The 14981-nt window shown below is 56.1% G+C and overlaps 1 protein-coding gene across 1 annotated transcript; it reads left to right on the top strand.

The window, feature by feature from the left end:
- Window positions 1–755: 755 nt before the first annotated feature.
- Window positions 756–3338, top strand: LOC104480834 (lysophosphatidic acid receptor 6-like). The gene is made up of 2 exons (XM_010121856.2): window positions 756–1830; window positions 2587–3338. The coding sequence occupies exon 1, from the start codon at window positions 759–761 to the stop codon at window positions 1818–1820; it is 1062 nt and encodes a 353-aa protein (XP_010120158.1). The 5' UTR covers window positions 756–758; the 3' UTR covers window positions 1821–1830; window positions 2587–3338.
- The last annotated feature ends 11643 nt before the right edge of the window (window positions 3339–14981 follow it).

The following is a 14981-nucleotide window of genomic DNA, read 5'->3' as shown; positions in this document are numbered from 1 at the left end:
ACCGCTCTTCCTCGTGGTTTGGTCAGCAGCTTGATAGGGATGCCAGCTAGCTGGATCAGTGCTGGGCTTTAAATCCTGCTGCTTCATTTTCACAGGGAGGTTCCACACGTGCAAGGTTGAAGCAGTTTGGTTGTACAGAGCACTTTAACTGTCACACTGAGTAACTGCAAAAGCGGTCCTGCTTCTATTATTGCCACCGTTACTTTTCTTTTTTCCTGATCAGCTTGCACAATCCGTCCCTGCAATTTTTTTTTTCAGGACAGGACAGTAACATCATACATCTAGGCAATGACACAAGGATTTTGGTAGGGCTTAGGAATGGGAAATTAATTACAGGACCTCCAAAGGTGCATCACTTCTGAAGTTCTCCTGTATTGCTTCAGTTGCTGGCCTGTCCTTAGCCAAAGCTGGAGCCTTCTGCATGTCTTTTTTTCTGGGGGATGGGGGAAACTGCTGCCTCTTATTCCAGTATTGTTGCCTTGTGATTATTTAATGCCAGTAAATACTCCTGTCTACTGTGTAAACTTGAAATGCTTGTGTTTTAAATGATTTATTCTCCCTTATAGGAGCACTGCTGTGCATCTAAACACACCGAGCACAGACCTCTGAACCACAGGCTTCACCAGACAACATTGCTCAGTCGTGTGGCTTTAGCTCGTACGCGCTTGAGAGGAAATAAAACTCCAGACCCTCCGGAGGTAAGGGATGGCTTAAGACTTTTATCTTTTGCTGGTTATACCTGCACTCCAGCAGAAACCATGGCAGATATTTCCTGGACTGAAGGAATCTCCAATGAGACGGTTGCTGGTGCCAGTTCAGAGTTCAGTTTGGAAGCAGACTTCCAGTATTCCTTGTTCACTGTCATCTACAGCCTTGTCTTCGTGCTGGGACTGGTAGAGAATGTCTTGGCTCTGTACTTCCTCTCCTGCAAAGTGAAGCACACTTCTCATTCCTATGTTTACATGATTAACCTGGCTCTGGCAGACACCCTGTTTGTTTGCGTGTTGCCTTTTAAAATTCATTACCACCTGAACCGGAACAACTGGATCTTTGGCGACGTGGCCTGTAGGATAACTGGGACTTTGTACTACATCAACATCTGTCTAAGCATTGCCTTCTTCACCTGCATTTGTGTTGATCGCTACATTGCAGTGTTGCACCCCTTCACCTACATCCAGATGAAGGCCATCCATTATGTGCTGGTGGTCGCAGTCCTTTGGGTGGTCGCTCTGAGTGTCATGGTTCCGCTTGTCCTCGGCGGTCCCCTCCACAACAGCGGTGAGAGGAACACGACAGCGTGTTTCGAGAACTTTACTACGAGTAGCTGGACTTACCGCATGGCACCTTACAACATCCTGGCCTTACTCTTTGGTTTTGTGATCCCGTTTTCCATCATTCTGATCAGCTACCCTCTCATTGCGAAGAGGATCTCCCACATCAAACGCAGCATTCGCAAGAGGAAGGCCCTCAGCACTATCTACATCATCTTGGTCATTTGTACTTTGTGCTTTCTCCCGTATCACCTCACTCATTTTTTCCACTTTTTAATGAGAATCCAGGTCATCCAGAACGAGTCGTTTACCAACCTCATCTACAAGATGCGAAGGGTCACCTTAGCCCTCGTGAGTTTAAACTGCTGCCTTAACCCATTTTTGTACTACTTCACCTCTTCCACCAAGCAGTGGCACTTCAACTTCAAGCTCAGATTCAGGTCTAAAGCGGTGTACACCATCTGTGACCAGAAATTCGGGGAGTCCTCCTACGTTTATAAACTGCAACAGAGACGCGGAAATAAAAAATACAGAGACGGAATCAACTGATCCACTGAAAGTAAGTACAGCATTCATCTTTCCCTCTTTGAAAACAGACCTGTGAACCCTCCTGTTCTCTCGTAGAGCGGTTGTTACATCAGGGGCAGACTGGAGGGTAGTGCCCAGCAGCTTAGATGACGTTTTTACTGGCCAGCTGGGACAGCGCGTGGGGGAGCTGTGTTCTCTGACTGTCCGAGGCAGCACGTGGTGAAACACGCTGTGCTTGTGGGTGTTTTGGGCTCCTTTTGTTTAACTTCGGGGTTGGTGGGAGGACACAGGGCTCTCCTGGAACGCAGTACACCCCCTGAAAGGGTTACTGGACAGAATCCACTCGAAAGGCAGTGGATCAGGGCACCCCTGCTGGGCTTTTCCCTGTTTTGGAGGGATCCTGTGTTTTCTTGGGGTAGCCAGCTGGATTTGCTGCTGCTTTCTGCCCACATTCCAGAGCCAAATAAGGGCTGCTCCTCCCTTCCTGTGAATCCAGGGATTGGCTTCCCAAGGAGCGTTTCATACAGGGTTTCTAGCATCGCATGCTCTGGATTCAGGCTGGCTGGCTGCTGATGCACTTTTAGAAGGTAACAGAGCCAAGTATTTATCAGTTAACCCTGCGCAGGACCAGCGCTAACCAAGCGCCTCGCTGAGGGAAGTTACTGGAGGAGCTGGCACAGCTGCTGCCCGCTGCAGTGCTGGTCAGATGTCTCTGCTCTCTGCTCGGTCGTTGTGTGCAGACGCAAAACCTACCTGACCTATTTCACCCCTTCTCTTTTATTACCAGCACCACACAGCTGCTGAGAACTGCCGCCTCTTCCACGCTGCGAAACGAGAGACTTCGGAGAGAATTTATCGTTTCTGGGTTATCGCAATCACCAGAAAACCACCGGCCTGGCCACGGTTTACTTCGGAGGATGTGATTTTTTTTTTTTGTTACTAGATCTACAGCCTGCCTGTTCTGTTCCTTCCCACGCCACCCCCAGACTCGCTGGCGGGAGGGAGCAGAACGGCGTGGGGAGGTGAACGATCGTCCGTCTCTGCAATGCAGTAACTTCTCTTTGCGCAACAGCGGACGCTGCAGCTTCTGCCCGCGTTCAGCCGGTTTTCTGGTGGCCACCGGTGCCACAGTCCGCGCTCTGGTTAGGGACAGGCCGTAAGAGGTTTGGAAGCGTGGATGGGGGGGGCTTGGTTTGGGGAAAAAAACCCCCGCACTTTATGACGGTCAGCAAGGGTCTTCAGTTTGAGAGGCCGTGTTGCTGTTAAAGCAAATCAGTAAACCACCTCAGCAATCTACGCTGCGTGCAGCACGCAAACCACGAGCAGAGCTGAAATTATGACAACAAATGGAGCTAAAGCTCTGTCCTGGATGACAGTTAAATGGGTTTGTTGGGCTGGGCCTGACCTGAGGAGTTACTGTTCCGTGCAGCTCGAGCCGCGCCGAACAGACACCTGTTCCTGGGGGTGGGTCAGCCACTCGCCTCTCCCTTCCTCTCTCGCTCTCAGCTTGGAGGAATTTTTTAAATATCAGAGAGAAAACCTGCTCAGACTTTTCTAAAATACTGACAATAATGATTGCTGCGTGCCTCACCTTGGCTTGCCCGTGCACTTTTGTGAAATGAGACGAGAGCCTCTGAGGGAGCGTTAGGAGAAATTACACTTCACCTTTTATGAGATACTGCTGGTTCTGTCCCCTTTAAAGGCTTCAGAGAAACGTGAGAGACTCTTCTGGACAGAGGAGGAAAAATTGTTACAGGAGCCTCCATCCAGGATTGCACATTTCCTGCAGTCCTGGCAGCTGTCCCCGAGGGGAAGCACGGATAATAAAAACGTGCCGCTGCTCATAAACACCGTGTCGAGGGTTTATCTTCCCACCGCCGCCTTATTTGACTTTTATTTTTCTCTCTCTGCGCCGCTGTCCCCCCCTGTGCGTGGCCCCCCACCCTGTGTGTGTGCCCCCACCCCCCCATGTCCCCCCCCAACCATGCGTGCCCCCCCCCCTTGTCTGTCCCTCTCCCTGGCTGTCCGTCTGTCCCTGTCCGACTGTCCGTCGTCCCTGGTTGGCTATCCATCCCTCCCTGTCCGTCCATCCCTGCCTGGCTGTCTGTCCGTCCCTGTCTGTCCATCCCTGGCTGGCTGTCCGTCTGTGTCCGTCTGTCTGTCCCTGGTTGTCCCTGTCTGGCTCTCCCTTTCCGTCTGGTTGGCTGTCCATCCATCCGGCTGTCCGTCCGTCCCTCTGTCGCTGTCTGTCTGTCCATCCCTGTCTGTCTGTCCTTCTGTCCCTGTCCGTCCATCCCGGGCTGTCTGTCTGTCCTTCCCAGGCTGTCCGTCTGTCCCTGGCTGTCCGTCTGTCCATCCCTGTCCAACTAACCCTGTCCCTGTCCGTCTCTGTCTGTCTGTCCGTCCCTGGCTGTCCGTCCCGGCTGGCTGGCTGGCTGTCCCTGCCCATCCGTCTCTCTCTGTCCATCCATCCGTCCCTGTCCGTCTGTCCCTGGCTGTCCGTCTGTCCGTCCCTCTGCATCTGTCCCTGGCTGTCCGTCTGTCTTTCCCTGGTTGTCCCTGTCCGTCCATCCCTGGTTGTCCGTCTGTCCCTGTCTATCTGTCTATCCTTCCCTGGCTGGCTGTCCGTCTGTCTGTCCGTCCCTGGCTGGCTGTCCGTCCGTCCCTGCCCGTCCGTCTGTCTGTCCATCCATTCCCTGTCTGTCCGTCCATCCATCCCTGTCTGTCCCTGTCCGTCTGTCTGTCCCTGGCTGTCCGTCCGTCCAGCTGTTCTGGTTTTGTTAGTGAGGGGGGGGCCTAAGGTGGTAGCTTCTGTAGGAAACTGCTAGAAGTCGCTCCCCTTTGTTCAGTGGACTCGGCCGGGCCTAGGGCGGACCTGCTGCTGGCCAAGGCCGAGCCAATTGGTAGCAGAATGTCCCGTGATAACACCTCTGCGATAACGTATTTAAGTAGGGGAAAACAGGAAAAAGAGGAGGGAAGATGTGAAGCAGCTGAGCGGGGGGCAGACAGGGGGAGGCGCGAGCCTCATGGGCCTTGCAGGCCTCACCCTCTGGCCTCCCACCGGGCAGCCGACTGGGCCCAACTCGGCCCGGCCCGGCTGCAAGAAGTGGAGAGGAGATGAGAAGTGAATAAGATGTAAAAAGGATCCTGAGAGGCGTCTGCCAGCCTGTTGTGAGGAACGGCTGCAGACGCCAAGGTCAGTTCAGAAGGAGGGGGAGGAGTAATATGGCTCCTGGCCAAGATTCCTCTGCAACTCGTGGTGAAGACCATGGTGGAGCGGGTTGTCCCCCTGCAGCCCATGGAGGTCCATGGAGGGGCAGAGATCCACCTGCAGCCCGTGGAGGACCCCATGCCAGAGCAGGTGGAGGCCTGAAGGAGGCTGTGGCCCATGGAGGGCCCGCTGGGGCAGCTGTTCTAGAGGGACTGCACCCCGTGGAAGAGATGACCCACGCCGGAGCAGTTTCACGGAGGACTGTGGCCCGTGGGAGGGACCCCACGCTGGAGCAGAGGAGGAATGCGAGGAGGTCTTCCCCTGATGATGATACAGCGGCGTAAAACAACGCGTGATGAACTGACCGTGACCCCCATTCCCTTTTCCCCCCCCGTGCCGCTCGGGAGGGGAAGGTAGTAGAGATAATGTTAAGCCCGGGAAGAGGGAGGGGTGGGGGGAGGTTATCTTGTTCCCTGTCTCATTCTCCTGCTAATTTTAGAAAATAAATGAATAGTTTTCCCCAAGTCGAGTCTGTTTTGCCCGTGACGGTAACTTTAAGGATTTCTCCCCGTCCTTATCTCAAACCTTGAGCCGTTTTTCTTATATCATCTCCCCCTGTTCTCTCGGAGGGTGGGGGGAGCGGGAGAGAGACTGCGTAGTCTGGTCCTGATCAGGGCTGAACTACGACACCAGCCCTGGTTGTCTGTCCCTGTCCGTCTGTCTGTCCCTGGCTGGCTGTCCAACCGTCCGTCCCTGGTTGTCCGTCCGTCTGTCCTTCCCTGGCTGTCTGTCTGTCCCTGCGCGTCTGTCTGTCCATCCATTCCCTGTCCGTCCATCCCTGTCTGTCTGTCCCTGTCCGTCTGTCCCTGTCCGTCTGTCTGTCCTTCCCTGGCTGGCTGGCTGTCCATCCCTGCCGGTCCGTCTGTCTGTCCATCCATTCCCTGTCTGTCTGTCCCTGGCTGGCTGTCGGTCCGTCCCTGTCTGTCCGTCTGTCTGTCCCTGGCTGGCTGTCCGTCCGTCCAGCCATGGTTGTCCGTCTGTCTGTCCTTCCCTGTCTGTCCGTCCGTCTGTCCCTGTCCGTCCGTCTGTCCCTGTCCGTCCATCTGTCCCTGGCTGGCTGTCCATCCAGCCCTGGTTGTCCGTCTGTCCCTGTCCTTCCCTGGGTGGCTGTCTGTCCATCCCTGCACATCTGTCTGTCCGTCCATCCCTGTCTGTCTGTCCGTCTGTCCAGCCCTGGTTGTCCGTCTGTCCCTGTCCGTCTGTCTGTCCTTCCCTGGGTGGCTGTCTGTCGGTCCCTGCCTGTCCGTCTGTCTGTCCATCCCTGTCTGTCCGTCTGTCTGTCCCTGGCTGGCTGTCCGTCTGTCCCTGTCCGTCTGTCTGTCCTTCCCTGGCTGGCTGTCTGTCCGTCCCTGCCCGTCCGTCTGTCTGTCCATCCATTCCCTGTCTGTCTATCCCTGGCTGGCTGTCCGTCCAGCCCTGGTTGTCTGTCTGTCTGTCCTTCCCTGGCTGGCTGTCTGTCCGTCCCTGCCCGTCCGTTTGTCCATCCATTCCCTGTCTGTCCGTCTGTCTGTCCCTGGCTGGCTGTCTGTCCGTCCAGCCCTGGTTGTCCGTCTGTCCCTGTCCGTCTGTCTGTCCTTCCCTGGCTGGCTGTCCGTCCCTGTCTGTCCGTCTGTCTGTCCCTGTCCGTCCTTCCCAGGCTGTCTGTCTGTCCGTCCATCCATCCCTGTCTGTCTGTCCCTGTCTGTCTGTCCCTGTCCGTCTGTCTGTCCCTGCCCGTCCGTCTGTCTGTCTGTCCCTGGCTGGCTGGCTGTCCGTCCAGCCCTGGTTGTCCGTCTGTCCTTCCCTGGCTGGCTGTCCCTGTCCGTCTGTCCCTGGCTGGCTGTCCATCCATTCCCTGTCCGTCTGTCTGTCCTTCCCTGGCTGGCTGTCTGTCCGTCCCTGCCCATCCGTCTGTCTGTCCATCCATTCCCTGTCTGTCCGTCCGTCCAGCCCTGGTTGTCTGTCTCTCCTTCTCTGTCTGTCCGTCTGTCTGTCCCTGTCCGTCTGGCTGGCTGTCCGACCGTCCGTCCCTGGTTGTCCGTCCGTCTGTCCTTCCCTGGCTGTCTCTCTGTCCCTGCGCGTCTGTCTGTCCATCCATTCCCTGTCCGTCCATCCCTGTCTGTCTGTCCCTGTCCATCTGTCTGTCCCTGGCTGGCTGTCCGTGCGTCCCTGCCCATCCGTCTGTCTATCCATCCATTCCCTGTCTGTCTGTCCCTCTCCGTCTGTCCATCCCTGTGCATCTGTGCGGCAACAACCGTGCCTGCTACGATCTTTCCTAGCCTCTTTTCCTCCGGGCAGCCGGCTTGAGCTGATGTGAAGTGTTGGTGGGCAAATCATCCAGAGAAGAGTCGCAATGCTTCTGGGCTGTTAGCAAGAGCGAGTGAAGAGCAGCAAGAGCTTTCCTTGCTGACCCTTTTCACGTGGGAGATTAGCTGGACATTTGCCGGTTTAGTGCCTTGTTTCTTCTGCGCAGCTTGCACAGAGCTCATTGCGGCTTTCGCGGTTCGAGTTGTGCATCGCCGGAGCTCTGCGCGAAAGAGCGAGAGAAGAGCCGCGAAAGCTCCGAGTGCGGCCAGCTCGCGTGTAGCCGCGATGATGCGCTGTTCGCCGGTTGGAGGGCGACTGCCTTCTGCGCGGCTGCTTCCAAGCTGACGGTAACTGCCAGCGTGCTAGCTGTGTAGGACAGTGAAGAGGCTGACGTGTGTGTGTCCGTAGAGCTGCTAGAAAGCGTACGTGAAGAGCAGGAAGGGCTTTCAGAGCAGCCGGTTCTCGTCTTGGACAGTCGCCACACATCCGCACTTTTAGTGCCTCAGAACCCCGGACAGCTTGCAAAACACGGCTGTAACTGTCCCAGCGCAAGCTGTTCAGGAAAGCACAGAAACGCGATGTTCGCGTGCTTTTAGCGCTGCTCGCAAGAAGCCTCCGGAGCAGGCACTTCTCGTGCGGCAACAACCGTGCCTGCTACGATCTTTCCTAGCCTCTTTTCCTCCGGGCAGCCGGCTTGAGCTGATGTGAAGTGTTGGTGGGCAAATCATCCAGAGAAGAGTCGCAATGCTTCTGGGCTGTTAGCAGGAGCTTTCCTTGCTGACGCTTTTCACGTTGGAGATTAGCTGGACATTTGCCGGTTTAGTGCCTTGTTTCTTCTGCGCAGCTTGCACAAAGCTCATTGCGGCTTTCGCGGTTCGAGTTGTGCATCGCCGGAGCTCTGCGCGAAAGAGCGAGAGAAGAGCCGCGAAAGCTCCGAGTGCGGCCAGCTCGCGTGTAGCCGCGATGATGCGCTGTTCGCCGGTTGGAGGGCGACTGCCTTCTGCGCGGCTGCTTCCAAGTTGACGGTAACTGCCAGCGTGCTAGCTGTGTAGGACAGTGAAGAGGCTGACGTGTGTGTGTCCGTAGAGCTGCTAGAAAGCGTACGTGAAGAGCAGGAAGGGCTTTCAGAGCAGCCGGTTCTCGTCTTGGACAGTCGCCACACATCCGCACTTTTAGTGCCTCAGAACCCCGGACAGCTTGCAAAACACGGCTGTAACTGTCCCAGCGCAAGCTGTTCAGGAAAGCACAGAAACGCGATGTTCGCGTGCTTTTAGCGCTGCTCGCAAGAAGCCTCCGGAGCAGGCACTTCTCGTGCAGCAACAACCGTGCCTGCTACGATCTTTCCTAGCCTCTTTTCCTCCGGGCAGCCGGCTTGAGCTGATGTGAAGTGTTGGTGGGCAAATCATCCAGAGAAGAGTCGCAATGCTTCTGGGCTGTTAGCAAGAGCTTTCCTTGCTGACCCTTTTCACGTTGGAGAGTAGCTGGACATTTGCCGGTTTAGTGCCTTGTTTCTTCTGCGCAGCTTGCACAAAGCTCATTGCGGCTTTCACGGTTCGAGTTGTGCATCGCCGGAGCTCTGCGGGAAAGAGCGAGAGAAGAGCCGCGAAAGCTCCGAGTGCGGCCAGCTCGCGTGTAGCCGCGATGATGCGCTGTTCGCCGGCTGGAGGGCGACTGCCTTCTGCGCGGCTGCTTCCAAGTTGACGGTAACTGCCAGCGTCCTAGCTGTGTAGGACAGTGAAGAGGCTGACGCGTGTGTGTCCGTAGAGCTGCTAGAAAGCGTACGTGAAGAGCAGGAAGGGCTTTCAGAGCAGCCGGTTCTCGTCTTGGACAGTCGCCACACATCCGCACTTTTAGTGCCTCAGAACCCCGGACAGCTTGCAAAACACGGCTGTAACTGTCCCAGCGCAAGCTGTTCAGGAAAGCACAGAAACGCGATGTTCGCGTGCTTTTAGCGCTGCTCGCAAGAAGCCTCCGGAGCAGGCACTTCTCGTGCGGCAACAACCGTGCCTGCTACGATCTTTCCTAGCCTCTTTTCCTCCGGGCAGCCGGCTTGAGCTGATGTGAAGTGTTGGTGGGCAAATCATCCAGAGAAGAGTCGCAATGCTTCTGGGCTGTTAGCAAGAGCTTTCCTTGCTGACCCTTTTCACGTTGGAGATTAGCTGGACATTTGCCGGTTTAGTGCTTTGTTTCTTCTGCGCAGCTTGCACAAAGCTCATTGCGGCTTTCGCGGTTCGAGTTGTGCATCGCCGGAGCTCTGCGGGAAAGAGCGAGAGAAGAGCCGCGAAAGCTCCGAGTGCGGCCAGCTCGCGTGTAGCCGCGATGATGTGCTGTTCGCCGGCTGGAGGGCGACTGCCTTCTGCGCGGCTGCTTCCAAGTTGACGGTAAGTGCCAGCGTGCTAGCTGTGTAGGACAGTGAAGAGGCTGACGTGTGTGTGTCCGTAGAGCTGCTAGAAAGCGTACGTGAAGAGCAGGAAGGGCTTTCAGAGCAGCCGGTTCTCGTCTTGGACAGTCGCCACACATCCGCACTTTTAGTGCCTCAGAACCCCGGACAGCTTGCAAAACACGGCTGTAACTGTCCCAGCGCAAGCTGTTCAGGAAAGCACAGAAACGCGATGTTCGTGTGCTTTTAGCGCTGCTCGCAAGAAGCCTCCGGAGCAGGCACTTCTCGTGCAGCAACAACCGTGCCTGCTACGATCTTTCCTAGCCTCTTTTCCTCCGGGCAGCCGGCTTGAGCTGATGTGAAGTGTTGGTGGGCAAATCATCCAGAGAAGAGTCGCAATGCTTCTGGGCTGTTAGCAGGAGCTTTCCTTGCTGACGCTTTTCACGTTGGAGATTAGCTGGACATTTGCCGGTTTAGTGCTTTGTTTCTTCTGCGCAGCTTGCACAAAGCTCATTGCGGCTTTCGCGGTTCGAGTTGTGCATCGCCGGAGCTCTGCGCGAAAGAGCGAGAGAAGAGCCGCGAAAGCTCCGAGTGCGGCCAGCTCGCGTGTAGCCGCGATGATGCGCTGTTCGCCGGCTGGAGGGCGACTGCCTTCTGCGCGGCTGCTTCCAAGTTGACGGTAAGTGCCAGCGTGCTAGCTGTGTAGGACAGTGAAGAGGCTGATGTGTGTGTGTCCGTAGAGCTGCTAGAAAGCGTACGTGAAGAGCAGGAAGGGCTTTCAGAGCAGCCGGTTCTCGTCTTGCACAGTCGCCACACATCCGCACTTTTAGTGCCTCAGAACCCCGGACAGCTTGCAAAACACGGCTGTAACTGCCCCAGCGCAAGCTGTTCAGGAAAGCACAGAAACGCGATGTACGCGTGCTTTTAGCGCTGCTCGCAAGAAGCCTCCGGAGCAGGCACTTCTCGTGCAGCAACAACCGTGCCTGCTACGATCTTTCCTAGCCTCTTTTCCTCCGGGCAGCCGGCTTGAGCTGATGTGAAGTGTTGGTGGGCAAATCATCCAGAGAAGAGTCGCAATGCTTCTGGGCTGTTAGCAGGAGCTTTCCTTGCTGACCCTTTTCACGTGGGAGATTAGCTGGACATTTGCCGGTTTAGTGCTTTGTTTCTTCTGCGCAGCTTGCACAAAGCTCATTGCGGCTTTCGCGGTTCGAGTTGTGCATCGCCGGAGCTCTGCGGGAAAGAGCGAGAGAAGAGCCGCGAAAGCTCCGAGTGCGGCCAGCTCGCGTGTAGCCGCGATGATGCGCTGTTCGCCGGCTGGAGGGCGACTGCCTTCTGCGCGGCTGCTTCCAAGTTGACGGTAAGTGCCAGCGTGCTAGCTGTGTAGGACAGTGAAGAGGCTGACGTGTGTGTGTCCGTAGAGCTGCTAGAAAGCGTACGTGAAGAGCAGGAAGGGCTTTCAGAGCAGCCGGTTCTCGTCTTGCACAGTCGCCACACATCCGCACTTTTAGTGCCTCAGAACCCCGGACAGCTTGCAAAACACGGCTGTAACTGTCCCAGCGCAAGCTGTTCAGGAAAGCACAGAAACGCGATGTTCGCGTGCTTTTAGCGCTGCTCGCAAGAAGCCTCCGGAGCAGGCACTTCTCGTGCAGCAACAACCGTGCCTGCTACGATCTTTCCTAGCCTCTTTTCCTCCGGGCAGCCGGCTTGAGCTGATGTGAAGTGTTGGTGGGCAAATCATCCAGAGAAGAGTCGCAATGCTTCTGGGCTGTTAGCAGGAGCTTTCCTTGCTGACCCTTTTCACGTGGGAGATTAGCTGGACATTTGCCGGTTTAGTGCTTTGTTTCTTCTGCGCAGCTTGCACAAAGCTCATTGCGGCTTTCGCGGTTCGAGTTGTGCATCGCCGGAGCTCTGCGGGAAAGAGCGAGAGAAGAGCCGCGAAAGCTCCGAGTGCGGCCAGCTCGCGTGTAGCCGCGATGATGCGCTGTTCGCCGGCTGGAGGGCGACTGCCTTCTGCGCGGCTGCTTCCAAGTTGACGGTAAGTGCCAGCGTGCTAGCTGTGTAGGACAGTGAAGAGGCTGACGTGTGTGTGTCCGTAGAGCTGCTAGAAAGCGTACGTGAAGAGCAGGAAGGGCTTTCAGAGCAGCCGGTTCTCGTCTTGCACAGTCGCCACACATCCGCACTTTTAGTGCCTCAGAACCCCGGACAGCTTGCAAAACACGGCTGTAACTGTCCCAGCGCAAGCTGTTCAGGAAAGCACAGAAACGCGATGTTCGCGTGCTTTTAGCGCTGCTCGCAAGAAGCCTCCGGAGCAGGCACTTCTCGTGCAGCAACAACCGTGCCTGCTACGATCTTTCCTAGCCTCTTTTCCTCCGGGCAGCCGGCTTGAGCTGATGTGAAGTGTTGGTGGGCAAATCATCCAGAGAAGAGTCGCAATGCTTCTGGGCTGTTAGCAGGAGCTTTCCTTGCTGACGCTTTTCACGTTGGAGATTAGCTGGACATTTGCCGGTTTAGTGCTTTGTTTCTTCTGCGCAGCTTGCACAAAGCTCATTGCGGCTTTCGCGGTTCGAGTTGTGCATCGCCGGAGCTCTGCGCGAAAGAGCGAGAGAAGAGCCGCGAAAGCTCCGAGTGCGGCCAGCTCGCGTGTAGCCGCGATGATGCGCTGTTCGCCGGCTGGAGGGCGACTGCCTTCTGCGCGGCTGCTTCCAAGTTGACGGTAAGTGCCAGCGTGCTAGCTGTGTAGGACAGTGAAGAGGCTGACGTGTGTGTGTCCGTAGAGCTGCTAGAAAGCGTACGTGAAGAGCAGGAAGGGCTTTCAGAGCAGCCGGTTCTCGTCTTGGACAGTCGCCACACATCCGCACTTTTAGTGCCTCAGAACCCCGGACAGCTTGCAAAACACGGCTGTAACTGTCCCAGCGCAAGCTGTTCAGGAAAGCACAGAAACGCGATGTTCGTGTGCTTTTAGCGCTGTTCGCAAGAAGCCTCCGGAGCAGGCACTTCTCGTGCAGCAACAACCGTGCCTGCTACGATCTTTCCTAGCCTCTTTTCCTCCGGGCAGCCGGCTTGAGCTGATGTGAAGTGTTGGTGGGCAAATCATCCAGAGAAGAGTCGCAATGCTTCTGGGCTGTTAGCAGGAGCTTTCCTTGCTGACCCTTTTCACGTGGGAGATTAGCTGGACATTTGCCGGTTTAGTGCTTTGTTTCTTCTGCGCAACTTGCACAAAGCTCATTGCGGCTTTCGCGGTTCGAGTTGTGCATCGCCGGAGCTCTGCGCGAAAGAGCGAGAGAAGAGCCGCGAAAGCTCCGAGTGCGGCCAGCTCGCGTGTAGCCGCGATGATGCGCTGTTCGCCGGCTGGAGGGCGACTGCCTTCTGCGCGGCTGCTTCCAAGTTGACGGTAAGTGCCAGCGTGCTAGCTGTGTAGGACAGTGAAGAGGCTGACGTGTGTGTGTCCGTAGAGCTGCTAGAAAGCGTACGTGAAGAGCAGGAAGGGCTTTCAGAGCAGCCGGTTCTCGTCTTGCACAGTCGCCACACATCCGCACTTTTAGTGCCTCAGAACCCCGGACAGCTTGCAAAACACGGCTGTAACTGCCCCAGCGCAAGCTGTTCAGGAAAGCACAGAAACGCGATGTTCGCGTGCTTTTAGCGCTGCTCGCAAGAAGCCTCCGGAGCAGGCACTTCTCGTGCAGCAACAACCGTGCCTGCTACGATCTTTCCTAGCCTCTTTTCCTCCGGGCAGCCGGCTTGAGCTGATGTGAAGTGTTGGTGGGCAAATCATCCAGAGAAGAGTCGCAATGCTTCTGGGCTGTTAGCAGGAGCTTTCCTTGCTGACCCTTTTCACGTGGGAGATTAGCTGGACATTTGCCGGTTTAGTGCTTTGTTTCTTCTGCGCAGCTTGCACAAAGCTCATTGCGGCTTTCGCGGTTCGAGTTGTGCATCGCCGGAGCTCTGCGGGAAAGAGCGAGAGAAGAGCCGCGAAAGCTCCGAGTGCGGCCAGCTCGCGTGTAGCCGCGATGATGCGCTGTTCGCCGGCTGGAGGGCGACTGCCTTCTGCGCGGCTGCTTCCAAGTTGACGGTAAGTGCCAGCGTGCTAGCTGTGTAGGACAGTGAAGAGGCTGACGTGTGTGTGTCCGTAGAGCTGCTAGAAAGCGTACGTGAAGAGCAGGAAGGGCTTTCAGAGCAGCCGGTTCTCGTCTTGCACAGTCGCCACACATCCGCACTTTTAGTGCCTCAGAACCCCGGACAGCTTGCAAAACACGGCTGTAACTGTCCCAGCGCAAGCTGTTCAGGAAAGCACAGAAACGCGATGTTCGCGTGCTTTTAGCGCTGTTCGCAAGAAGCCTCCGGAGCAGGCACTTCTCGTGCAGCAACAACCGTGCCTGCTACGATCTTTCCTAGCCTCTTTTCCTCCGGGCAGCCGGCTTGAGCTGATGTGAAGTGTTGGTGGGCAAATGATCCAGAGAAGAGTCGCAATGCTTCTGGGCTGTTAGCAAGAGCTTTCCTTGCTGACCCTTTTCACGTTGGAGATTAGCTGGACATTTGCCGGTTTAGTGCTTTGTTTCTTCTGCGCAGCTTGAACAAAGCTCATTGCGGCTTTCGCGGTTCGAGTTGTGCATCGCCGGAGCTCTGCGGGAAAGAGCGAGAGAAGAGCCGCGAAAGCTCCGAGTGCGGCCAGCTCGCGTGTAGCCGCGATGATGTGCTGTTCGCCGGCTGGAGGGCGACTGCCTTCTGCGCGGCTGCTTCCAAGTTGACGGTAAGTGCCAGCGTGCTAGCTGTGTAGGACAGTGAAGAGGCTGACGTGTGTGTGTCCGTAGAGCTGCTAGAAAGCGTACGTGAAGAGCAGGAAGGGCTTTCAGAGCAGCCGGTTCTCGTCTTGCACAGTCGCCACACATCCGCACTTTTAGTGCCTCAGAACCCCGGACAGCTTGCAAAACACGGCTGTAACTGTCCCAGCGCAAGCTGTTCAGGAAAGCACAGAAACGCGATGTTCGCGTGCTTTTAGTGCTGCTCGCAAGAAGCCTCCGGAGCAGGCACTTCTCGTGCGGCAACAACCGTGCCTACTACGATCTTTCCTAGCCTCTTTTCCTCCGGGCAGCCGGCTTGAGCTGATGTGAAGTGTTGGTGGGCAAATCATCCAGAGAAGAGTCGCAATGCTTCTGGGCTGTTAGCAAGAGCTTTCCTTGCTGACGCTTTTCACGTTGGAGATTAGCTGGACATTTGCCGGTTTAGTGCCTTGTTTCTTCTGCGCAGC

This window comes from Chlamydotis macqueenii, chromosome 21 (genome assembly GCF_036417535.1).
Source record: "Chlamydotis macqueenii isolate bChlMac1 chromosome 21, bChlMac1.mat, whole genome shotgun sequence".
NCBI lineage: Eukaryota > Metazoa > Chordata > Aves > Otidiformes > Otididae > Chlamydotis > Chlamydotis macqueenii.
The sequence above is the reverse complement of the archived record's forward strand: the minus strand, read 5'-3'. Positions and strand labels throughout refer to the sequence as shown.

Coding starts and splice junctions, on each gene's coding strand:
- LOC104480834 (XM_010121856.2), top strand. CDS start 759: ATGGCAGATATTTCCTGGACTGAAGGAATCTCCAATGAGACGGTTGCT.